The 25,981-nt window shown below is 31.0% G+C and overlaps 1 protein-coding gene and 1 long non-coding RNA gene across 6 annotated transcripts; one reads left to right on the forward strand and one right to left on the reverse strand.

The window, feature by feature from the left end:
* Positions 1–294: 294 nt before the first annotated feature.
* LOC125420616 (uncharacterized) lies at positions 295–4,242 on the forward strand. 3 transcript variants are annotated; one of them, XR_009638371.1, is made up of 2 exons: positions 295–1,570; positions 1,655–4,242. It is a non-coding gene; the product is annotated as an uncharacterized LOC125420616 (long non-coding RNA). The 3 variants fall into 3 exon arrangements; XR_009638374.1 differs by having other exon boundaries at positions 1,673–4,242; XR_009638372.1 differs by having other exon boundaries at positions 1,676–4,242.
* On the reverse strand, positions 1,729–25,981 carry LOC107426831 (AP2/ERF and B3 domain-containing transcription factor At1g50680). Of its 3 annotated transcripts, none has more exons than XM_048467278.2 (4): positions 24,916–25,981; positions 24,667–24,739; positions 4,993–6,029; positions 1,729–4,469 (listed from the first exon to the last, which is right to left on the reverse strand). In XM_048467278.2, exons 3-4 carry the CDS (start codon positions 6,020–6,022, stop codon positions 4,357–4,359), a joined length of 1,143 nt encoding a protein of 380 aa, XP_048323235.2. In that variant the 5' UTR covers positions 6,023–6,029; positions 24,667–24,739; positions 24,916–25,981; the 3' UTR covers positions 1,729–4,356. The 3 variants fall into 3 exon arrangements, with proteins under 3 accessions (XP_048323235.2, XP_048323238.2, XP_048323236.2); XM_048467281.2 differs by having other exon boundaries at positions 4,372–4,512; positions 24,916–25,980; XM_048467279.2 differs by lacking the exon at positions 1,729–4,469 and adding an exon at positions 4,530–4,570 and having other exon boundaries at positions 24,916–25,980.

Below are 25,981 nucleotides of genomic sequence, written 5' to 3' on the forward strand. Positions count from 1 at the left end.
CTCATTGAAGTTTTCATATTAAATTATCAATTGATATATCACCTTCATGTTAAAAATATATTTCCGATAGATTTCCAATAGATTATTAAAATATATGTATATATATATAAGTATATATATATATATATTAATTTTGGAATAGTAGGAGCAATATAAAAGTTAGTATAAAGTTTTTAAAAATAATAAAACCTAAGAATACACTATTATTAGTCCATTCCAATAATACATCATTAATTACATAATAACAAAATATTTTAGCTTAAGATATTGCCAAAAAAAAAAAAAAGCGCTTATGCATGATGATATTAAATCATATGAAATTTTTTTAAAAAAATATTTTATTATGAAATAGTATTAAATGATGAATTGGCGCATCTTGCCCTGAACCATATAAAACTGACACTTCCAACTTTTAAGCTATACAACATTTGGCATTTGGGTCCTTTTGTTTTTTCCAATGGTGAGAAAAATCATATTTCTTCCTTAATATTTCTCTTCGTTTTCATACATGACATATACGTGACGTGATCAATATTGAAACGTAATTGACACAAATAAATTTAAATACAAAGATATATCATTTCACAAACCAAAATGCTAAAAAAAATTAAATTTATGAATTAAAGTGCAAACATAAATTGAGATATATAATTCAAACAGAAAATTTACCTTATAATTATACAAACTTAGACACAAATTAACACAATAAAATCATGATCACAAGTTATCTAAAATTTCATTTCTCTTGTTTTGGTAAATAAAAATTCATTTCTCTAGCACCATCGAAGATAGGAACGTTTGAAAACCATGGTTTTATTCTGTTTCTTTATTTCAGTGAGATTATTGCCTAATTTTATAATTTGAAAAAGTTAATATCATATACTCCCGTAAATTCAAAACAATATCTAGTCAATATTCTACTACCGTTAGCATGTTGTCTCTACTTTTTATTAACCACAAAAAAAGTAAAAAAATAAAAAATGTCTACCTTAGAAAGTGTAGATTGAGACACGACTATGACATGCAGTACATTGGACAGTGGCCAGAGCTGGTTTAGCCGCTCCTCCATTTTCTTCTATTCAACTTGTGCTCACCATGGCTATGGAGATCACGGAAGAAATTTCAATGGAGCAAAAAGCGTATGCTCTCGTATCTAATACAGCAGTGGGACCCACTGTGGGAGCACTAGAATTTTTTTCTCCCACACCACAACCTCTGCAACCCTTTCCTCCCACCTCTCTCTCTCTCTCTCTCTCTCTCTCCCCTACCCAGCACCACCACCACCACCACCATGAAAATTAACCTTGTCTTTGCTTCCTTCTCTATCCTTATCGTCCTCTTCGCGCCAGACCATAATTTTGAAAACAGAGCCGAACCCTAACCCTCCGACATTGACACTTCCTTGTTCGAGAGGATATGTCAGTTTTGAGCCTCCAGAAATCCCCCAAGGCTTTTTCGTTTTCTCCACCCTCAACCTGTCCTTCGGCGTTAGGGTTCTGATGGATTCCATATGGGTGAAGAAAGAAAACAGGTGGATTTTGGTTCTAAAAGTTCAAAGAATGAGATCAAAGTGAGTGAGAGATGATTTTTCTTTCTTTTTTTTTTTTTTTTTTGTTTTGAAAATCCTGATTATTGCCCATTGATTTGGCGTCAGCAACTCTTCCTTCCAAAGCAGCTTGGAAACAGCAATTGTCATATAACCACACGTAACCTCTTATTTTATTGTTATTTGGACAGATCTGGATGCCTCCCCACCGTATGAGGGGTTGAGTTATTATTATTATTATTATTTTGGACAAATCTGGGTTTGAGTTTGATTTTTAGTTTTTGATATTTGTTTACAGTTTTTAAGGTTTCCGGGTTTGTGTTTATGGGGTTTCTGGGTAGACTTTGATATTTAGGTCTTTCATTTTTGTTTACGGTATTTAAGGTTTCTGGGTTCATGGGGTTTCTGGGTTTAAGTTTGATTTTTAGGTTTTTTATATTCCTTTATGGTTTTTAAGGTTTCTGGGTTTGGGTTTATGGGGTTTCTGGTTTTGAGTCGGAATTTATTTAGCGTTTCGTCAAATTACTGCTTTGGTTATATAACACACAAAATTTTCCAGTTACTAGTTGATTTAGGTTTCTCGTACATTTAATTTGTTAGGGTTTATGATTTTTAGATTAATGTTAATGGTACTAGAGATGGAATAATTTCAAGGGATATCAGAAGCCAGAGCCATACCAGCTTCATTTGCTAATTTTTCCACTTTCCAAACTTTTTTAATCAGGGTCTTGATCTTGCTCTCTGGTAAAGCTAATTCAAGCCACACTTTATTCATTGCTTTACATATTCATACTGTTTATAGAAACAGAAACAACATTTTTTTTCTGTTACTAAATTGATGTTTTTTAGGTTCAAAGGTTTAGATGGACACCGGAAGCCGTGGTACGTTTGACCTCGGCTACTGCATCCATCTACTCAAGCTAAGAGGTCTTTTCCAATGCGATACAAACTCTTTTACCGTCATTTCTTGAACAACTGCTTCAAGGTTCAGTCCATGATTTCTTTTGCTAAGTTTGCCAAATCTGTGAAGAAAATGGGTCGGATTAAAAATGTTAAAACAGGGTCTGAGGGTAAAATTAGGAAGGTCTGTGTTTTGGTGAATGTGTAGAGTCTTAGCAATAATATTCTTCTATCCCAGCAATAATATTAGAGATCTTAAAATTTTTATTAAATGATGTGATTTTGGATGTGATAATAATTATTTATTTATTTTAAAATTTTATTTTTTTATATTTAAGTTATATAAATATGTGAATTAATAATATTTTTTAGTATATATCATTTGATGACAAATAAATCCGAGGAATATTATGGTATTTGCACTGCATTGAGAATCCTAGTTAGTGTCTTTTTTATCTATTGTGATTGATTTATATTCATTAAATTTTATTATGTCTCACGAAGAATAATAAAATTATTGAGCTGTATTGTATTGTTTTATTCTCAGCTTCTATTTGTTGATAGAAATATGCAAGGAAAATTTCTTATGAGATAACGTAATATATTAGAGTTTCTTAAACATTTATTTATTGTGTCTCTTTCATCTAATTTTGAGCTCTAATTAATGCTTTTCTGTAAAATATTTTATAATTGAGGAATTTCCTTTTCTCCATTAGAAACCATTTTCTTTTTATATTTTTTTTCCTAGACTTTTTTACTTTTTTTTTTTATATTTTTCTCCAAACATATTAGTAATGGTCAGTTGGTAATGATCGGTTGGAGGTTTTCTGATTCTCACAAAGGGTTTAAAAGATGTGAAGGATGCTTTGTTTTTTCTAGCAGTTGGATGCAACGGTCATTTCCAACATTCAAAATTCTCTTTGTTATTATTATTTTCTAATGTTAAGGTAGTTTTAAAATTTTAAGGGGTAAGATCGATACTATCAATTTAAAGAATTTTTAGTATCAAAAAACTTTGTGTAACTAATCATACCATGTATTCACCCACAAAAAAAAAAATTAAATAAATAAATAAATAAAAAATCATACCATGTTGGAAAGAGTGTTTTTATTCGGATTTTTTGTTTTTCATCAACAAAGTATTGAATCTGTGATCACCAATGATTATTGTTTACTGTGCGAGAAGTATAATATTTTACTGAACGACTTATGGATTTTGATGAAGGAATATTTGGATGGAAGTTAAGTGTTGTGACAATTTTTAATATTTTCAAAACCTAAAAGGACTTATTCCTAATAATGCCAAATGTCGGATGGCTTTGATGTTCTAAAAGAAAAAGAAAAAAAAAATGAAAAAGGGACAAACATGTCTGCTCTCAAAAACAATAGGCAAACGAGTTCGGCAATAAACTTGCAAAATCTACGAAAAGAAATATACCAAATGGACAACGACTTTGTGATGGAAGAACCATAAGAAGGCAACTTGGAAGTCATTTCTGGAACTCAATTTTTTACTGGTAATTTGTGAAAAACTCATCTATATTAGAAAGCACATCCATATATGTATTTATTCAGATTATGATATGTAGTTATAAACTTTATGTAGAAACCCATTAAGATGACAAGTGCTGAAGGACAATACGTGCCCTACTTTGAATCAATTAACAATGACATACTAACATGTTAAGGCGTTTCCCTTCACACACCACAATGTTTGGATTGTATATAATAGTAGAGAACGATCTCCTAGCGACATTTCTAAATTTATGGATACATCTGACAGAAAAAAAAACAAACATTACGTATAAAGATTGAACAACACTGACATGACAATCTATCTATATTTTTTATGTCGGTGACACATTCCCTCATATTTTTGAATTCTGAAACCACCACTAAGAGACAAATATTTAAAATTTTGCACCAACAGATTGACCATCATAACAAATTTGGCACAAAGTCGACAATACTGTAGTACTTCGTTTGTGAATATGATGCAGAGACCAGAAAAGATAAGTAAATCCTACGCAGAAGACAAAGAATCCTTCATCAGCAAGCCTTAATATCTGTGAAACCAAACCAAATCCACGACTCAATCTTACTGGCATCGAATGTACTCATAACCTTGTCAACCAGAAAAGTTTTCATGAACAAAAATCCACGAGGATAACTAGGTGGTGTATGAGAGGCAAAACACCAAGTTTAAAACCAAATCCTTCAATTTCGAACACAAAACTGACTATGATCAACCTATAAGTACTCACGAAACTCTTAAAAGTGAAAAAGGTAATAATCATCAATAATATAAAAATGAAGACTACCATTAATGATCTATCTATCTGGACTACTGAACCACGAAAACTGTAAAATTCCCCACCAAAAACCTCAACCAAAAGTTTTGAGGCAGATAACATGGGGTCCATTTGCAGTGCTAGAACTATCAACTCGAAAAACTTGGGGGGGGGGGAGGAGAAGAAAGGCCACAAAAATAGATAGAAGTTAAAAAAATTAACACTTTTTTTCGCATTAGATGATTATGTGCGCACCAAATAGCCTGAAGCTTGTAATCCCACTGTCTTGTATCGGCTCGGTGTCCATCTCTAGGTCCTCACAATCCTCAAGTTCCTTCCCATTCTCATCATCATTTGTAATAGTTTTGCTAGCATTTTGGTTAGCCCCCTCAACCAATCCACTGTTTCCATCACCTCCATTAACATCAATCATAAAAAATGGTTGTGCCTCTCTAGCACCTTCTCTGCATTCACACATGAAGAAAGTAATTGTGTCATTTGCCTTTAATTGCTTCTCCCTCACATACCGGCTCCAACCTCTCGTCAAGACAAAACTTTGGCTGCTTTTCCAATAGCAATACCGGAATTTCCATGACCTCATCATCTTGTCAAAGAACACCAACTGCACAGCGCCCAGCATGTTCTCCACCTGATTTTCTTCTTCAGCTATTCCAGTAATACACGGAAAATACTTAATGGCATATTTCTTAGGAATGACAAGCCTATTCAGTTTGCTTACATCGCTTGGTGTGAGCTCCTTTTGGAAAAGATGTCTACAAATCACTCCTCTTGTCTGGACCCTGGTTAAGTTGAAACCAACTTCAGTATCCACAGTTCTTGTGGAAGTCCTAAGATAATCCGCAAATTTAGCTTGGTAGGAACCATCTTTTATCATGTTGACCACAGCTTCTGCGCTATAAATGTTTTGAAACTTTGTCTCTTCAATATTGATTCTTGTCCATGGAATATTCCTGTAGGAGTAGCCACTATGAAGCTTGATTGCTGCTCTATCATAAGCCATGGCTGCCTCTTTCTCAGACTTGAAAGTCCCGAGCCAAATCCTTTGGCGATTGCCATATATTTGGGCTCCCCAATGTCCATTCCGCAGCAGTACAACTCCTTTGAATTTTGTAGAGGAGACAACATAATCATGCATCACAGGGTTGCTAAAAGCAAATGAGTGTGCACTGCTGTTCGAATCTTGTGCACTGCTGTTCGAATCTGAAGCTTCTGCCGCAATAACATTCACTCCATTGGTAACCATGCTGGACAAGTCCTCTTCCATAGCAGTTCTGCAAAAAGGAATGTCTAACTAGTAAAATCCTGTCCATATGGACTAGATACAACACGACACATTATTGTAAGATAACACAGCAAAGAAGATAGTTGATAGTTGAGAAATCATCACACTTCAAGAGACACTGATGATTTCCATATTAGATTCCAAGATGCCACTTATCATGGAAACACAAAGCTGGGTTATGAAAATTAAAATAACTAATATGAAAATACATTTTACCCCCTCTCAACTATACGACTTTTTGCACTTTGTCTACGCTACAAAATCCCTCATATTATCCCCTTGAACTGTTACTTTCTTATCAGTCAAGTCCAATCATGTATTTTGACAAATGAATTTGATAAAATCAAACATGAATAACTCATGTAAGTCTATAATAAAAATATTTTATTATATATATTATTTTACTCTTTGACAATAGCTATGGCTAATAATTTAGTAAAAATTACAAGAAAAAACTGCATGATTAGACTAAATTGACAAAAGGATAATAATTCAGGGGGCAATGTGAGATGTTTTGTAGTTTAGGGACAAAATGAAGAAGATATTAAAACTCAAGGAGGATAAACTAAATAAAGCTTATGTTTTCTTATTTCTTACTAAGCATACATGACTGTAATTTCTTATTTTCACAAACGCCTTTTTAACTGATATGAACTACAAGCAACAATTAAAAATACTAAAATATGTAAGATGAAATTTTCTCAAATGCAGAATTGGGATCCATTGAAATCCTCGAATAATATGCCTCAACACAACAACAAAATCTCAAGTACAGTGAATGTTACCCAGATAAATTTTTACTTGCACAATAACAGACCGACAAATTTGGTCAATTCTCCAAAATATAATAACTGATCTAATGCCCTTGAGTTGCTTGCTTTCTACTCCTCAACTTAGGATAACTTGAGAAAAACCAAATATACAAATTCCAAACATCACAGCCAAGAAAGCTGTAATATATGTGGGGCCTAACACATTAAAAGAAACATGAAGCACAAAGATCAACAATCCACTTGCCGCACATAGTTACATTTAAAAAAGGACATCAAAACAGGAAGTTCAGGAGGAAAAAACTAATATAAAGTTCTTGCACATTATGTCAAAGATGATGCAACAGCACCTGAAATCACAAGAAGAAGTACTCCATGAAGAGCAATTACTCACAAACAAACTACATACAACTGTTACATTCATGTTTAGATAAGAAGGGAAAAAAAGGACAACCAAAAATTTAAATACATCAAGTATCCTGTAAGTATAATTTAGTCAACTAAAAATACTACTGAGAAGTGTAGAAGGTTATATTGTTGCACATGTGAGACTGAAACTAAAATTATGTTTTCTTCTTATGGCTACAGTATCACTATACTGAATTAGATAACCCTGATGTCATCATTGTTGATTAACTTAGCTTTTCTGTTGATAAAGGAAATTTATTTTTATATTTATTTCATTTCTTGCAACTCAATGCTACAGAAACCGTGTGGTGGGTTGAATTATAAACATAATGTGAAGAACAAACAAGCATGTATAAAATACTGTATACATCTATATACCTAAATGGATTACTGGAACTGACTATAAAATCTCCAAAAAGTGAAAATAGTTTTTCTCTATTTTCCAGAAAGAACTCAAACTAGATGGAATCCACCAAGAACAACTATACACACCAAAGTTGGTTGAACCATACAATATTTAAGACACATACGCTAGGATCATTATTTATGAGGATATATACTTAAAAGTTAAACTAGCAAAAATCTCCTCATTCTAATAAGTGGTAGAATTGCCTAGAAAGACGTTTCAACCATGGCATTGACATTGAAGGCTAACTCATACAACATAATAACAGACATTTCCTCCACAACCTTAAAAAAAAATCAAGCTAACATGGAAAAATTTGCATGGTGGGAAAACACATATTTTCTAGGCTTAACAAGAAATGGAAGGTAGTACTCCAAGGAGCTAAGGATAACCCCATGGTTAAAAGAGCACTTTTAGCCACAACTTTTGTAACTAAAACTAATTGCTGTGGCCAAAAGTTATTTTAGATATAACAATTCACCTTGATTAAAAAATCCATGGCTAATGCTCATTCTTTTTTTTTATTTTTTTTTTATTTTGTGTGTGTAGTATAAGGTGATGTGTGTAAATATAGGAATAGAATCAAAGATATGATGGGGAGAGGAAAAGTATGGGAAAAAAAAAAAAGAATAATCGTTTCTTGTTTAGTTGAAACATGGAACAAGGGCATGATCCAATAATCAAAAAAAAGAGTTAGGAGCTAGAAGTGCAAAAGTGAAAGCAAACAAAATGTGTAGAAGAAATAAAAAAGTATGAACCAAATGTGTATTTCTAAACCTCCATATGTCGAATGTCTATACCCTAATTTTATTGGAAAATTCATTAAATTCCTTTGATGTTTATGCCCATGAATCAAATATCAAAGTGACAATGACAATGATGAGAGGCATGGTTGAGATGAGTATGATGGGAATAACATTAATGTACTACAAAAGAAAAGGAAAGTTCTTTTTTTTTTTTCTTTTTTTTTTTCACTTTTAGTTGCTTTTATTAAATTTCTCAAGCTACCACTATTTTCAAAAGCTTAAAGGAAGTTAGTCTAACTAATCCGTATATCAAGCTAAGATAAACTAATAGTTTTTAACACCCCCTCCTATGTGTAAACCCATTAAAAAATGACAGAAATTGTACACTAAGTCCGCAGAGCCATTAACTAAAAGAAATTGTGGTAACAGGATTCAAACAAGAGACCAAATAAACAACCAAAGCTCTGATACCAAGTTAATCAAAGACCTTCAGTTTTAGAAAGCAAGTCCAACTACATATATCAAGTCAAAAATAGAAAATTGATCAAACTAAAAAGCACTTACTTAACCTCCCTATCTTTTGTCTTTTGAAACTTCTAAAAATATAGCTACTGGTATGTACTATTTTCTGTTTTCGCCGTTGTTTTATTTGTTAATATCTTTTCTAAAACAAAGTAACAAACTAAACCTAATGCAAACTGGGGCCCCATTGGTTCAGAATATTCAATAAACAAATAGTTAGTAGGAAATGAACAGAAGACCAAACAGACAACAGCTCTCTATACACTGTAGATAGTTCCGAATATGTATATCAATCTAACATAAAAGACAGTTTTAACACCACCATAAAAAAGATGCTTTCTCCATCGAGGAAGAGCAATTGGTTTCTAGAAAGCACTTTGTTACAGTCAAGATATGAGGTATAATATACATAAACAGTAATTCTGCATGTCTTTAAACATGCTCAGATGGAAAAACTAAATCTAAACTATTTCAGTGGGGAGTAAGGTTGGTAAAGAAAACATGTGCAAAAGTATAAGTGAAAGAATGTAGAGAGAGTAAATAAATATTTAATAGAGAAATAAACAGAGAAAATGGGGAAATAAAAAAAAGTAACAAATAAAGGGAGAGATAAATTAGATAAAAATGCCGCATCTCTATCCAGCAAACAAAAAAATAGACTAGAGAAGAAAGAGAGAAATGAGAACAAAAATACAAGAATATGATAAAATGTGCATTTCTAACCATCGAGATGCAGAAACTAACTGATGTAGGACAGATAAGGTAGAAAAGATGATTTGCATTACATTAGACCAGAAAATATAACTCTTAAAAAAATTATTCTAATTATTAATCCACTGTTTGATAGGGTTTTAGAGAGCTCTATTTACAATAAAACCACCTAACAGTACAAGGAAACTAAATAATAAAACTACCCAAAAGGTTAAGGAAACTAAAATAATAAAAAGAAAAAAAAAAACTAGTTAAATATGGAAACTAAATTAAACTAAGACTACTTAGGTGCTTAAAGATCCCATATAAGCCCACCTTCACCCTAGGTCATTCCAAATCAAAGTCTGGGCCATGGAATCTGGTTTTCCCCTCCTTTGATAAGTTTGCAAAGATTGTTTCCAAATTGCATTAATTCTTTGTTTCCATCTTGCATCACTAATAGCTTCATCAAATGAATATCACACATAGCCACAAAAATAACTATCTTGACTTAATACGCCTTTACTGTCAATTTCTGCTTTATTCCAATCTAAATTAGATAGCCAATTAAAATTGCAATGGTAATATACCTTCAACTTTTCAAGTTTTAGGGAGGTTTTATACCTCATAATGGATCTTGCATACTGATGTCATTTAGTAATTATGACATTCTCATTATTTGAAATTAAATATGAGTTAGTTTTTTCTTTACACTGATTTTTTCGTATTAACAAATAAACAACCAATAAATTTGATCAAACTAATTAATTCACCAGATTAGGTCCATCACAAGCATCTCACACAAAACCAAGTTGTCCAACTACCTTTCTTTCCATTTTTAAGCCAGCCAAAACACAACAATTAAGTGTTTATCCAGAAAATCTGAAAAATAAACTTGACCATATAATTATCAGACACAATTGAAGTAAATAACTATCAAGGAAACATGCTACAGTATCAATTTTTCATTAGTTGAACAACATATGTTATACAGAAATCATAAAACAGCAGTAAAAACATGGTTGCTCCACCATTAGACATTAGATACATACTTGGACATGTATGCTCAGATGGGAAAAAATAAATCAAAACTATTTCAATAATTATGTAGTTGATGGAATAAACCTTAATGTTAAATGAAAGCAAGGTTTCTAGAGTTGAAGACCACCAACATTTAAATTGCAAGAAGGGGGTTAAAGGGAAGGGAGACATATCCCAACTGTACAAACAAGTGCTTTTGACAGTACCTGATTTCTGAAATAAAACTAGTGCTATTGTACCAGAAGAACATATAAAATAAAAATATAAAAGACTAGCTGCTCTATTTGAAGAACAAAGCAAAATTACAAATTATTCGAAAACCTAGCAAACTCCATCCGGATACACATATTACATGCCCAGATTTCTAGCATTATCCAAGTATGTTTAATTACCAAAAAATCATATTTAACAAAAAATCCTACAAAGGTAAAGCTAAAGGCAATTTTTTTTGGCTGTTAAGACACGGTTATGATATTGGCACACTGTAATGTAATTACTTCATTTAGCTTTTCCTAGTTTTGAACCACCACCACATATTTGTTTGCAGGATATATTCATAGCAGACTAAATAGAGGCCAAAGAAATTGCACTCATAAGAAACTATATGAATGTAATCCTAATACATGATGCCGTTTACTTAAGATGGAAGGACCACTGTACAATTTTCCAGCTTTGTCTGAGAAAAACCAAAGAGAATGAGATGCAATATGAAAAGCATTGCAAATTAACATTTTGGCATTCTTCTCATTTAATTTCAAGTGCTTCAATCATTGATAGATATTCAACATCATTAAACAACAATAAAGCTCAGGTTAAAAAAATTTCAAGTCAAAAGAAACTCCAACAGCTTAGGATGCAGCTAAAAGGAACCAGCAGAATAACATTATAATCATTGCAACGTGAGGAATTAAAAAAAGATAAAAAATAAAAATCTCTTTTAGCACATCTTTTTCTTTATTTTTGTTTGAGAAATCAAGCACACATGAGTGAAAAACGTTTATCAAAAGGAGGCTCATCTTATACAGAGTTTGATAAGGTATTCAATTCTTTTTTTTTTTTTTTTTTTTAAATAAATCCTGTAGCTACTTTTGTGAAGCCTGTAGTTAGTGAGAAGCCTCACTATCCTAGTAAAAACTAATTATGCACAATAACTTTTAAGAAAAAGTTGAAAACCGAAAACATGAATGTTGCCAACAAGCACTGAATCAATAGTATATCTGATGCCATTCAGGCTCCATTGAAACTAACAGCTTCAACTAAAAACAACAACCAAATGACTATCCTACATGGAGTCATAAAAATCATTGTCTTGACTTATACTCATTTACTGTAAATTTTTGCTTTATTCTTGTCTTTTTCAAGTTCTAGGGTGGTTTTCTAGGTCATAATGCATCCGACACAGTAATATCCTTTAATCAAATATTAGTTGTCTCTTTACAATAATTTTTCCTGATTAACAAATAAACAACCAAAAAAATTTGATCAAACTAATTCACCACATTAGGCCCATCGCAAGCATCTTATACATAACTAAGTGGTCCGAAAACTTTTATCTCCATTTCTAAGCTAGCTCAAAGACAACAATCAAGCATATATCCTAAAAATCTGAAAAATAAACTTGACCATAAAACTAAATGTCAAGGATGCAGCTAGAGCAACAAAACAGAATCAGTTTTTCATTAGTTGAACAACATTATAGGAAAACCATAATACAACAGTAAAAACATGGTTTCTCTACCATCAAGACATTAGATACATATACTCAGATAGGAGACCTAAAAAAGGACATCCTTAGAAAACCCTACGAAACATGTGATATGTCTAAAAATAAGATAGGACAGCTACCTAGCTCTAGTGAAAAGTTTTAACATTTGAGTCAAGTCTTCATTCAAGGAAGATTACGACTATTCTCCATGGGATGCAGCTGCTCAAGTGAATAAGTAAGAAGTTGAGCCTCTAATAAATTCAAAGCTGTATAAGTAAAACCTAAGCATGCCAAACTCATTAGTGTCACTGTTTGCTTCAAATGCTTCAATCCTTAAATGTAACGAAGTACTAAAATAAGAAAGCTATCTCCAAGACCCAGGGGGGACTATGTTCTCTCCTATCCTAGAGATTCATCTACAAGACAATTTTCTGCTGTTCCTAATTAAAATAGGCACACTAGTCCTTTCAACACACGTAATTAATTGGAAAGTGAGCACCAATAGTTCCATAACAGAAATATCATACCTATAGTGCAGTAAATCTTTCACATTCATAAGAGAGAATAATTATTTCTCATATTTATGAACATAGTGTCATCAAATTTATATGATTCTCAAACACATGCAGCATAATAATTGAACTAGCCAGATAAAAAGATGAAAATAGTTATTCTAAATTTATAAAGCTATAAAGTTTAAGTCGTTTGGCTTGGCTAACTATATCTTAGTGTTGGTCATATCCAGGGAGATTAACGACATTTCAATTAGATGCATGTTGTAAGCATGCTGAAGCAACAAATTAATATCTGGTAAGTAATAGATTGGGATTTCACTTCAGCAGCAACCAGCTCAATATCTAATGTGGGTAGGAAATATTACTTTGTTCTAAATAAACTGTAACTCTGTGTTCAGCATGTATAAGGGGAATTTGAAGGGTTAAGGTTAGGATGGTTGATAATACGGAATCTCTTCTATTGTATAGTATTGCAGGAAAGAAGAAAGTTCATATATTTGCTTCTATTATTTAGTGTAGGATGTAAAACATAGATTACCATTTTATGACTTGTTCATGGTAGCAAACTATCATTTTGACAACTGGATCAGGAAATAAAATAAATCATAGTAAATCTTAGGAAGTGCATCCAACTATGTATATCAAGTCAAAATATATATATATATATATATATATATTTGGTGAATCAGCCAAAAAAAAAATTTTTTTTGGTGAATACATCAAAAATGAAAATTGATCAAGCTAGTCAATAAGTCAAAAGTAGAAAATTGATCAAACTAAAAAAACATGTTCCTAAACCCTAGCTTTTGTCTTTTGAAACTTTTAAAAATACAGCTACCGATAGTGTTATGTAACTATTTGCTGTTTTCACCATTTTATGACTTATTTATATATATATTTTATTTTCTAAAACCAAGTAACCAAGTAGGACTCTTGCAAATTGGGCCACACTGTTGCAGACAGGTGCAGAATATTCAATTAACAAAAAAACAAATGTTGGCAGGAATAGAACAGTTCTCCATGATAGCATATTAAGTTACCAATATTCTCATTGATAAAAAGTAGGCCCAAAATACATATCAATCCAACAAAACAAACCGTTTTAACACCACCATAAAAAAGATGCATTCTACTGAGAGAAAGCAACTAGTTTCTAAAAAGCTGTTTGTTTTATCCAAGATATGAGATAGAATATACATAAATTATGATTCTGCATGAAACTATACATGCATAGTTGGACAAGTATGCTTGAGTAGAAAAATCAAATTTAAACTATTTCAACAATTATGGGGTTAATAGAATAGAACCTAATGTCAAATGAAAGTAAAGTTTCAAGTCTAGGGTTGAATAGCAGCAAAATTTAAATGGCAAGAAGGGGGTAAAGGAAAGGGGAGACATATCCCAACTGTACCAACAGGGCTTTTGACACTAGCTGACTTATGTAATAAAAACTGGGTTCCATTGTACCCAGAAGAACATATGAAATAAAACTAGCTGCTTTATATGAAGAACAAACAAAAATTACAAATGATTCAAAACCAAGCAAAGTCTATCCAGATACCCTATAATCCAAATATGTTTAATTACCATACAATCTTCCAAACTCCAAGCTAAAGGCAATGTTATTTACTCTTTAGTGAAGAAACACCTAGAATATTGGCATACTGAATGCAATTATTTCATTTAGCTTTTCCTACTTTTTAAGCACCATCACATAGCTCTTTGCAGCATATACTCATACTATACTAAATAAAGGCCTAGGAAATGGCACTCATGAGAAACTCTATAAATGTAACGCTAACACATTAAATCCTTGCATTTACTTAAGATCGAGGGTCCATGATAAGAGTTTCCAGCTTTGTCTGAGAAATACCAAACAGCATGAGATGCATTATGAAAAGAATTGTAAATTAACATATTTGCATTCTTACCATGGTCCATCAATTTCAAGTGCTTCAATCATTAATTAAGAAGTTGTATGATTCAAAATCATTGAACAAAACTCACTGTCTAAGATATAGAAATGAGAAACCAGCCAGTCCTATTACTTGCTACAACAAGGAAAGCTCAAGTTAAGAGCATCAAGCTGGATCAGTAGGTACTCCAGCAGCATAGGATGCAACTAAAACGAACCAGCAGAATAATAGTAAAATCATCACAAAAATAAATAAACAAATAAAATAAAATAAAATAAAAAAACCCTCGTTTGGTAACATTTATGATTTTGGTTTTTGGTTTTCTGTTTTTTTTTTTTTTTTTTTTTTTTACTATTTAATTTTGGAGAAATCAAGCAAACATGAATGGTAAATGACCTTCACAAGTCGATTATAATGATAAAAACAAAAAAGTTTAGTGAAATGAGCAGCATTTTATGAACAGCCTAAAATAGTTTTCAATTTGGTGTTTCTAGTTTTTTTTTTTTTCCCTTTCCATAATGACAAAAACAAAATCATTTATCAAAATGAATCTTATTTTATAAACTAATAGAAATGGTTTTCAGTTTGTTATTATGGTTTTTTAATTTTTTTATTTTCTGTTTAATTTTGTAGCCAGTTTCTTTAAGCTTGTAATTAGGTGAGCAACCTCACAGACATTATTCATGCACCGTTGAAACTAATATCTTCATTAAAAATAAATAAATAAATAAAAATAAAAAAAAAGAACTATCAAATGAAAATAACACATAAAGCCATAAAAATAATTTCTTGATAAACACCATGCGTCAATATTTGCTTTATTCAGGACTGAATTAGATAGCCAATTAAAAATTAAATGGTAATCTAATGTTGAATTTCATGTTCTAAAGGAGGTTTTCTAGGTCATAATGCATTCAACATTGTAACATCCCTAAATAAATATGATTATTATAGTATTTCAAAGCAAATACAAGTTAGCTATTATTTTGCAATAATTTTCCATAATTAACAAATAATCAAGTGAGTAAATTTGATCAAATAAATTCACCAGATTAGCCCACCACAAGCATCTCAGACAAAAATACGTGGTCCAATAACATTTATTTCCATATTTAAACCAGCTCCCAGACAACAGTTGAGTATATATCCAAAAAATCTGAAAAATAAACTTGACCATATGGCTACACAGTGGGAGCAAAACTCCATCAATGACACATGCTATATATCAATTTTTTACTAGTCGAACAATACATATTATAGACAAAGGATAATACAATAGTAAAAACATTGCTGCTCCAGCATTAAGACATTTGATACATATACAAACATTAAAGACCTAAAATATGGACATCCTTAGAAAACTGAGGAAATGTTTTATGCATCTAATTACCTAGCTCTGATGGTGAGTTTTACATTTAAACCAAGTGTTCCAAGAAAGATTATAACTATTCCACATGCAATGCAACTGCCTAGTTAAATAGGTAAGAAGTTTATCCTCTTAAAATTTAAAGCTGTACAAGTCAAAAATATAAGCATACCAAACTAATTATTGCAACTGTTTGTCTGAAATTCTCCAATTTTTAAACGCAACAAAGTGCAAAAATAACAGACTAGCTCCAAGGCCTAGGGAGTGCTATGTTCTCTCTCCATCCTAGAGATTCATCCAAAAGATGATTTAATGCTGTTCCTAATAAAATAAGTGCCTACTCCTTTCAAATTTCAATGCATATAATTAATTAGAAAGTGATCAACACAAGTTTCGTAAGATAAATATCATATCAGTGGTATATCTCTCACATTCGTATATAAAATAATAACTTCTCATATTTATCAACATGGTGCTTTTGAATTTATATGTTTTATTTAATTGCATAAAGCATAATACTTGAGCCAGGGAGATAAAAATAACATAAGGAGTTGTTCTAAATTTTTAAAGCCAAAAAGAAATAGTTGTTTGGCTTGGTATGACCTGGGAGATCAAAGACATTTTAATGAGATGCATGATGTAAGCATGCTGAAGTAACAACTTAATATCTAGTACGTAATAGCGACGGTGTTCACTTCTACATAAACCGGACTCAACATCTAGTGTTGGTAGGAAATATTATATATGTTGTTCTAATAAACTGCAGCTGTGTGTGGTACGTATATAGGGAATTTGAAGGGTTGAGTTTAGGATGGATGATAATAGAGAAAATCTCTCTTGTGCTGTATGGTATTATAGGATGGAAACAAAGATGGTATGCTTCTCTTGCAGTGCTGGACGTAAAATAGATTACCATTTTAAAACATGATGGTAACAAACCATCATTTTACCAATCGGATCATCCAAGTAGGCATAGATTTATGAGGAATTAATGTAAGTGAATTTAAAATAAACCCTCAACAATGACTGATACTCCTCATCCCCTTTACAAAATAAGGGATTAACTCTTCTTTCTTCCTCCTCCATCTCCATCCGTTTCTTTCCTTTCACTAAAACCTCCAACCAAATATGCGCTTACTGAAAACACTTGATCCCTTTCTTTCCTTTTGTGAATCACAAGCTCCCACACCTTAAACAGTCAAACCTCTCAATTGACCATAAAAAGAAAACATATAAGGTTTAGCAGGATATGACTAATTAAATGAAGTATCTCTACAAACTACCTAGATTAATCATGTCCTGCTGAGAATAGAGGAACAAGTTTGATAATGAATAGAACATTAATGAATAGAAGGATGACCAATAAAGATTTTTAGGTAAAAAAAGGGAAGCCAACAGGAGTAGATAGAATTTACCCCCCCCCCAACAAAAAAAAAAAAGAGGAGGGAAGCCAACAGGAGTAGATAGAATTTACCCAACCAAAAAAAAAAAAAAAAAAGGAAAAAAAAATGTAGATCGAGATATCAATAAAAGGACCAGCATATGATTTAACGGAAAGTAAACTGCAATGTTTTTGATAAGAAATAGTAAGAAAAGATAAGAATAAAATCAGAAAACAGGAAAGATTTGATGAGCTGTGTTTTATTCCCTCCTTAATCCAGTTATAAATAATGACTTTCCCAATCATATCTTGCAGTACTCATACGAATACCTTCTCTTCTATTTTAATAATTCACCTTATTATACTATAATTCGTCAAATTTAGGTCACCAATCAAATAGAATAAATTGAATAATAACTTCATAGACCAACAAATTAATTTAAAAGGTCACGCAGACAAACTTGTATTGCATTGAAAAAAAAAAAAAAAAAAAAAAAAAGACTACATAAACAGAAAACACTTTTATCCACAAACCTCTTTTTTTTTTTTTTTTTTTTTTTTTTTTTTTTTTTTAAAGAATGCAAAATGCTAAATTTCTATTCTCCACTTATATTAATTTATAAATGAAACTTTTACTTCATTAAATTTCATTTCAAGCAATTACGCAATGAAAACACTAAAAAACAAAGAACAAAAGAAAACAGAAAACACCATGCATACATATCCTTTTTGTAATTAAGAAAGCAGTAACTATACTATTAATAACATTTTGACTTCCTTGTCCATACAGCAGCAAGCAAATGACAAAACACACTGACTTCAGGTTGGTCAAAACAAAAAAAGTGCAAAGGGGGAAAGCAGCCAAGAAAATTTAATCTCCAGACAAGGAGAATTCTAATACCTTAGAAAAACTTTCAAATTAGCAATCTGTGAACTAGTTGAACTTTTCATTAGCTCTAAGCATCTTCCCCTCACATAAAATTTTATAAGATATATTACCACCGGCATGATCATGAAAGCAAAAAGGAAATATAGGAAATTTTATCACTTAACCTAATGAAACCAAAAAATTATGTAACTAGCCTATTTATATTTAACTTTACCAAACCAAAAATTGTTGAACTAGCCTAGCCTTGACCCACCCATGGCCCATTCTCAAGTAGCTGCCCAACAAGGATGGAAAGATTGCAATGAAAGCAATCATTAACACTCAAGGTGATCCATAAAACACACATATTCAACCTACCAAAAGGCCTTTGGTAATTATTATCAGTCTAGATGAAATACCCCATAAAATCATTATTCTAATTGGAAGGTTTTCTTTCTCAGATAATTAATTAAGTAATTACTCATTTGCTCTAGGATAATGCACTTCGACCATAGACAATTGATTCATGCATGCACTATATACTTAAGGCCTTTTTTTTTTCACAGATTTTATGTTAAGTAATGAATGTTAAAATTAAAATTGGAGACCAAGTCGTACAGATGATGTGATCCCTAATACTATGATCACTGTTTTTGACATTGTTCGAGGCTTATGCCTCGATGCTATTGCCTTAAGGCAAAGCACAAGGCTATTGCTTTCAAGCTATGGCCTTGGCACCCTGTTGAAGCTTATGCCTCAAGATGGTAAGCCTCATCACCTCATGGCTTAAGCCTTGAGGCAGTTGAGGCATATGCCCCATCTTTCCCTTAGTTTGGATGTGGTTTTACTTTTATGGTTTAAGTGCTTTTTCTTTTTCTCCTCTCTCTAATAACTTTTCTAAAGGCTGAATTAGAAGCATGAAACCATAGAAGAATTCGAACCAAATGTGTAAAAGACAGTGTAACAAAAGAAACTATCAAAATTAAAGAATAATCAACTAAGTTGTTATAAATTAAATGTTTTTCTTATTATCTAGTATGCCTAAAGAATTTTAAAACCTTGACTATAACCAATCATGCCATAAATTACATCAAGACTTTCTAATTTGTTGAAGTAAATTAACTTTAATTTATCTACTTTCACAAATTAATCATTATGCCCTGAACATCATACCCCAAAAAATTAATATATCAATGACATAATGAACACCATTTAGAAAACAAGACTAGAAAAGAAAGCAATTACCAAAAAAAAAAAAAAAAAAAAAGAAGACTACACAATAAAACATTTGTAGTAAAATATAGGTATATAATAGAAACTAAATACACACATATTTTGACTTCTTTCATCCTAAAATTTCTCCACCACTAGAAAACATATAATTATTTTTTATTTAAACAATTTGTATTACAGCTCCCTTCTTTTTTTTAAAAAAAAAAAAAAAAGCTAGAGACAAGTAAGTTTAATATATAGAAAGGTATATGATAGAAATTAATTACACAACTTTTGACCATTTCTCATTCTAAAATTTCTACATAAACAGGAATCATTATAGCATCTTTTTTCTATTAAAAAAAAAAAAATTGGTATTTCACCTCCTCTTTTTCTTTTTTCTTTTTTAAATTTAAAAAAAAAAAAAAGTTCTAGAAGAGTGAGTTCAAAGATAAAAATATGCTTGAACCATAGACATAAGACAATAAAAGTTAGTTAAAAATAGCAACGGATAAACTAGAAGGAAAGTATAATCCTATATACACACTTTAGTCACACATATAATTAATGACCATGAAGATAAGAATCTAGAATACATACACTTTTATGTTTTAATAAAATTATCACCTTCAATTTATCAAAGTTTAAATTTTGAGAAATTAATACAAGGATCCTAAAAATTTACTTTTTATCAAATTAACCCATCACAGCTCCATTGAATCTAAATACAAAACAAGTAGGCTAGATCTACTATCTATTGAAATTCAAAATAGCACCAAGTATAACTATAATTCATTGTAATTTGCTGCACCCATTGATGAGTCAAACCTCTTAACTCATATATATAATAATCCAAAGTTTGGTTTTGTATTCCTACTCTTGAATAAGCAGTATAGCTAAATTATACAAAAAAGAAAACTAAAATTAAAAAAGTTTCGGCTTAATAGACTAACAAATTAATTTAAAAGGTCAAGTAGACAAATTTGTATTGCTTTGAAAAAAATTACAAGTTAAAGCATCAAAAAAAGAAAAAAAAATGTCTACATCAACACAAAATACTTTTATTCACAAACCAATTTTTTTTTTTTTTTAAAGAATGCTAAACACTAAATTTCCATTCTCTACTTTATATTAATTTCTAAATGTTACTTCATTAAATTTCATTTCAAGCAATTACTCAATGAAGACACCCAAAAAAAAAAAAAAGGAGAGAGAGAGAGCACCATGCATACATATCGTTTTTGGAATTAAGAAAGCAGTAACTACTATTAATAACATTTTTGACTTCCTTGTCTATACAGCGGCAAGCACATTACTTCCTTCTCTTCTATGTCAATAATTCACCTTATTGTACTACAATTCATCAAATTTAGGTCACCAATCAAATAGAATAAATTGAACAATAACTTCATAGACTAACAAATTAATTTAAAGGGTCAGGTAGACAAACTTGTATTGCTTTGAAAAAAAATTACAAGTCAAAGCACCAAAAAAAAAAAAAAAGAAAAAAAAAAAAAGAAAAGAAAATGTCTACACAAACACAAAATACTTTTATCCACAAACCCTTTTTTTTTCAAGAATGAAAATGAATCTCTATTCTCTACTTATTTTTAATTTATAAATGAAACTTTTACTTCATTAAATTTCATTTCAAGTAATTACGCAATGAAGACACAGGAAGACAAAGAACGAAAGAAAACAGAAAACACCATGCGTACATATCCTTTTTCTAATTAAGAAAGCAGTAACCACTATTAATAACATTTTGACTTCCTTGTCTATACAGCAGCAAGCAAATGACAAAACACACTGACTTCAGGCTAGTCAAAACAAATAAGTGTGAAGGGGGAAAGCAGCCAAGAAAATTTAATCTCCATACAAGAAGAATTCTAATACGTTAGCAAAACTTTCAAAATAGCAATCTGTGAACTGGTGGAACTTTTCATTAGCTCTAAGCATCTTCCTCTCACATAAAATTTTATAAGTTAAATTACCACTGGCATGTTCATGAAAGCAAAAAGGAAATATAGGAAACTTTTAGTATTTAATCTAACCTAACCAAATAATTATGTAACTAGGCTAGAAATTTTTATATTTGACTTTAGCAAACCGAAAATCATTGAACTAGCCTAGCCTTGACCCACCCATGGCCCATTCTCAAGTAGCTGCCCAACAAGGATGAAAAGATTGCAATGAAAGCAATCATTAACCCTCAAGGTGAATCCATAAAACACATGTATTTAACCTACCACAAATCCCTTTTGTAATTATTATCTGTTTAGATGAAATACCCCATAAAATTATTATTCTAATTATAAGGTCTTCTTTCTCAGATAAGTAATTAATTAATTACCCATCTGCTCTAGGATAATGCAATTCTACCACAGACAATTGATTCAATGCATGCAATATATTTTTAAGGCCTCATTTTTTTCACAAATTTTACATAAAGCAATGAATGTTAAAATTGGAAACCAAGTTGTACAGATGATGTGATCCCTAATAGTAGACAATCACTGTTTTTGAAATCGTTTGAGGCTTACGCATTGATCCTATTGCCTTGAGGTGAGGCACAAGGCTATTGTTTTGAAGCTATAGCCTTGGCACCCTGTTGAAGCTTATCCCTCGACATGGTGAGCCTCACCACCTCATGGCTTAAGCTTTGAGGTAGTTCAGGCATATGCCACATCTTTGCCTTAGTTTGGATGTGGTTTTACTTTTATGGTTTAAGTGCATTTTCTTTTCTCCTTTCTCTCTGATAACTTTTCTAAAGGCTGAATTGGAAGCATGCCACCATAAGAGAGTTGAACCAATTGTGTGAAAGAGAGAGTAACTAAAGAAACTATCGAAACTAAAGAATAATCAACTAAGTTGTTATAAATTAAATGTTTTTCTTATTATCTAGTATGCCTTAAGACTTTTAAAACCTTGGCTATAATCAATCATGCCATATATTATAACAAGACTTCCTAACTTGTTGAAGTAAATTAACTTTAATTTATCTACTTTCACAAATTAAATATTATGCCCTAAACATCATACTCCAAAAAATGAATATATCAATGAGATAATGAACACCATTTAGAAAACATGACTAGAAAAGAAAACAATTACTAAAAAAAAATACAAAAAAAAGAAGCCTTCATGAGAAAACATTTGTAGTAAAATATAGGTATATGATAGAAACTAAATACACACATATTTTGTCCTTCTCTCATGCTAAAATTTCTACACCAATAGAAAATATATAATTATTTCCGATTTTTTTTAAAAAAAAATGTATTATAGCTCATTCTTTTTTCTCTTTTTTTTTTTAAAAAAAATAAATAAATAAAATAAAGGCTATAGAGAAGTTCAACATATAGAAAGGTATATGATAGAAATTGATTACACAACTTTTGTCCATCTCCCATTCTAAAATTTCTATATAAACAGAAATCATTATAGAATCTTAATTTTTTTTAAAAAAATGGTATGTCACCCCCTCTTTTGTCCCTTTTTTTCTTTTTTTCTTTTTTTTTTTTTATTAAACAAAAGCTATAGAAAAGTAAGTTCAAAGATAAAATTATGCTTGAACCATGTACATAAGACAATAAAAGTAAGTTTAAAATAGCATTGGATAAGGAAGAAGGAAAATATAATTCTGTATACATAACTTTAACCACTCACATATAATTAATGACCATGAAGATAAGATTCTAGAATACATACACTTGTATGTTTTAATAAAATTATCTCCTTGAATTTTATGGAAGTTTTCATTTCGAGGAATTAATATAAGGATCCTAAAAAATTACTTTTTATCAAATTAACCCATGACAGCTCCATTGAACCTAAATACAAAACAAGTAGGCTAGATCTAATATTCCTTCCCTAATGACTGCCATGGAAATTCAAAATAGCACCAAGTGTAACTAAAATTCATTGTAATTTGATGCACCAATTGATGAATCAAACCTCTTAACTCATACATAATAATCCAATGTTTGGTTTTGTATTCCCACTCTTGAATAAACACTATATCTAAAGTAAACAAAAAAGAAAACTAAAATTGAAAAAGCTAGGGCTTTCATTTTGTTCTCGTGAAAAAATCATATATTTAAATTAAAGGAGAAAAGAAAGAAAATTAAAAGATGGATCGAAATTTTGACCCCACAGCATTGACCAAAAAGTTAAGGATGGCAAGCATGTTTGTTATTTTCTAGTAAAGGAAACCAAAAGGTTAATAATGACAAGCACGTTAGTAGTTTTCTAGTAAAGGAAAACTTGAAAAGTATCAAATAACTTATTGAATTCACCTTTTGATTTTCCATCAACTCAGTATGTTTTGGAATTATGGAACAAACGTTTTAGCTTATAAATTAAGGACTGAATGAAACATCAACATCCTTCGAGATATAAATAAGAATGAATTCATGTTGAGTCAAACATAAGACAATATTGTATAGAAAATTAAAAAAAAAAAAAAAACTCGCTAAAACAATTGAAATTAATGTTTCGACTTGCATGACAAAAGAGTATTGATAACAAACAATATAGTTTAATAAATTATTTTTCCCCTTAAAGAAAATGGGAACTTATTGGTCATAAAGTCTAATGCATTTACTTAATAAGCCCTTTCCTTTTTTTTTTTTCCTTTCATATTAATTTTCTGGAATCAACATATATCTAATTATTGGATCCTGAAAACTTTGATATATTAAGAACAAAACATTATTAGAAAACATATAATTCCCCCAAAAAAATGAATAAATACATAAGTTAAAGGGAGACATAATTAAAAACATATTCTGAAAATTTCTCTCCATTAAAATTTCAGAGAGAAGGTAACCAATCTTATTCAAATACTAATCTATACTCAATTACTTCTTAAACGCTCTTGAATTTTCTACTAAAGATTCAATCTTAAATACTAAATCTCCGAACCTAAATAGCCCAAGACTATGAATATCACTAAACATTATTAAGAAAAACCTTTTAGTGTTAAAACCGCATGAAGACCAATAGAAAAAACACATAAAATCAGAAGGCATAGTAGTGGTAATAAGAAATAAATCACCAAAGTGAACGAGGGATATACCTGGATGACGAATCTGTAGTAAATAGAAGTAGCAATTTGTTACCTCCCAAATACCAAACAACAACAATAAGAGCTGCAAAAAAACAAAACGATAATAGGCAGGTTAAACAGTTTTCTGGTTAGATAAATAGACCCATCCCCCACCTTGGTAAAGAAGAAAAAACCGAAAAAAAAGGCATTCCAGGAAAGGAAACAAAATCAAAATCAAAAAAAGAAAAATCTGATAAATTAGAATTAATTTTGACGAACCTGTAATAGGAAATTTTGTTCATTGACAGCTTTATTCAAGGAGCTAAAAAAGTCCAAATAATCCGAGCAGAAGAGGAAACAATTAATTGTTTCCATATTTAGGCGCTACCACCCACACTGACGAAGCTACAAAAGAGAGTGGCTTTCCTTGTCTATTATCACTCCAACAAAAATCCCATTCTCGGAAATCTGCATCAAATAAACAGACCCAAAAAAAAAAAAAAAAAAAAACCAAACGAAAATCCCACAGGAAATATATTTTTTTGGGGCGGGTTTTATAATATCCATAAATGGGTTATTAGGGAAAAAGCCGTACCTGAACCAAGTAATATTAGATACGAATAATACATTTAAATAAACATGGAAGTTAAATCTATGACCGATGCACATTGACCTAGCATTGAATGCCAAAAAAATAGAAGAAGAAGAAGAAGATAGAGAAATATGAAGAAGGTGGTTTTTGAATGGGCAAAAAATATATATACAACGTGCATAGCAGGAGGTTTTCCGTTAAAATGTGAACAGTGAATCAGGAATAGTACTACCCTCCTGGAAGAAAAACACCATTCAACAAGGAAGGACCATCAAAAGTCACGCTTTCAACCTCCGTCCCAATTAATTTATTAATTAATTCTATTACTAAAATTATATAATATTTAATGGAAAAAAAAAAAAAGAAGAAGCCGTGGAATTTATAAAAAAAAAAAAGGGAAAAATAATATAATTAGTACCAACAATTATGAGTGATAATATCAATAACCGAAGAAGGAATATAAGTTTGTGCACGCTTATCTCTGATAACGCTGATGTTGAACTTCAAAAGCACCTTGCTAGACATGCCTTTTTTGCCTTGCCATATATTCGTCCAAAACTCCGATCAGCCACCACAAATATATACATATACATATACATGAAAGAGAGAGAAAGCAACAACAAGAACATGAGCGTGGGAAGGAGAGAGAGAAAGAGAGAGAGAGACAGAAAGGGGGAAGTTTCCGGGTGAGGATTGGGGTATGAACTTTTGGATAAGGATCATGATGTGTTGGCTGATCGATGTGTCATTTCC

The sequence above is a fragment of the Ziziphus jujuba genome, chromosome 1, assembly GCF_031755915.1.
Source record: "Ziziphus jujuba cultivar Dongzao chromosome 1, ASM3175591v1".
In the NCBI taxonomy this organism is placed as follows: Eukaryota; Viridiplantae; Streptophyta; class Magnoliopsida; order Rosales; family Rhamnaceae; genus Ziziphus; species Ziziphus jujuba.

What these genes read in the sequence shown, in the direction of transcription:
- LOC107426831 (XM_048467278.2), bottom strand. Translation starts at nt 6,022, where the DNA reads ATGGAAGAGGACTTGTCCAGCATGGTTACCAATGGAGTGAATGTTATT. An exon ending in TACAAGCTTCAGGCTATTTG is followed by an intron (nt 4,470 to 4,992) that starts GTGCGCACATAA and finishes TCTTCTGCGTAG; the next exon opens with GATTTACTTATCTTTTCTGG.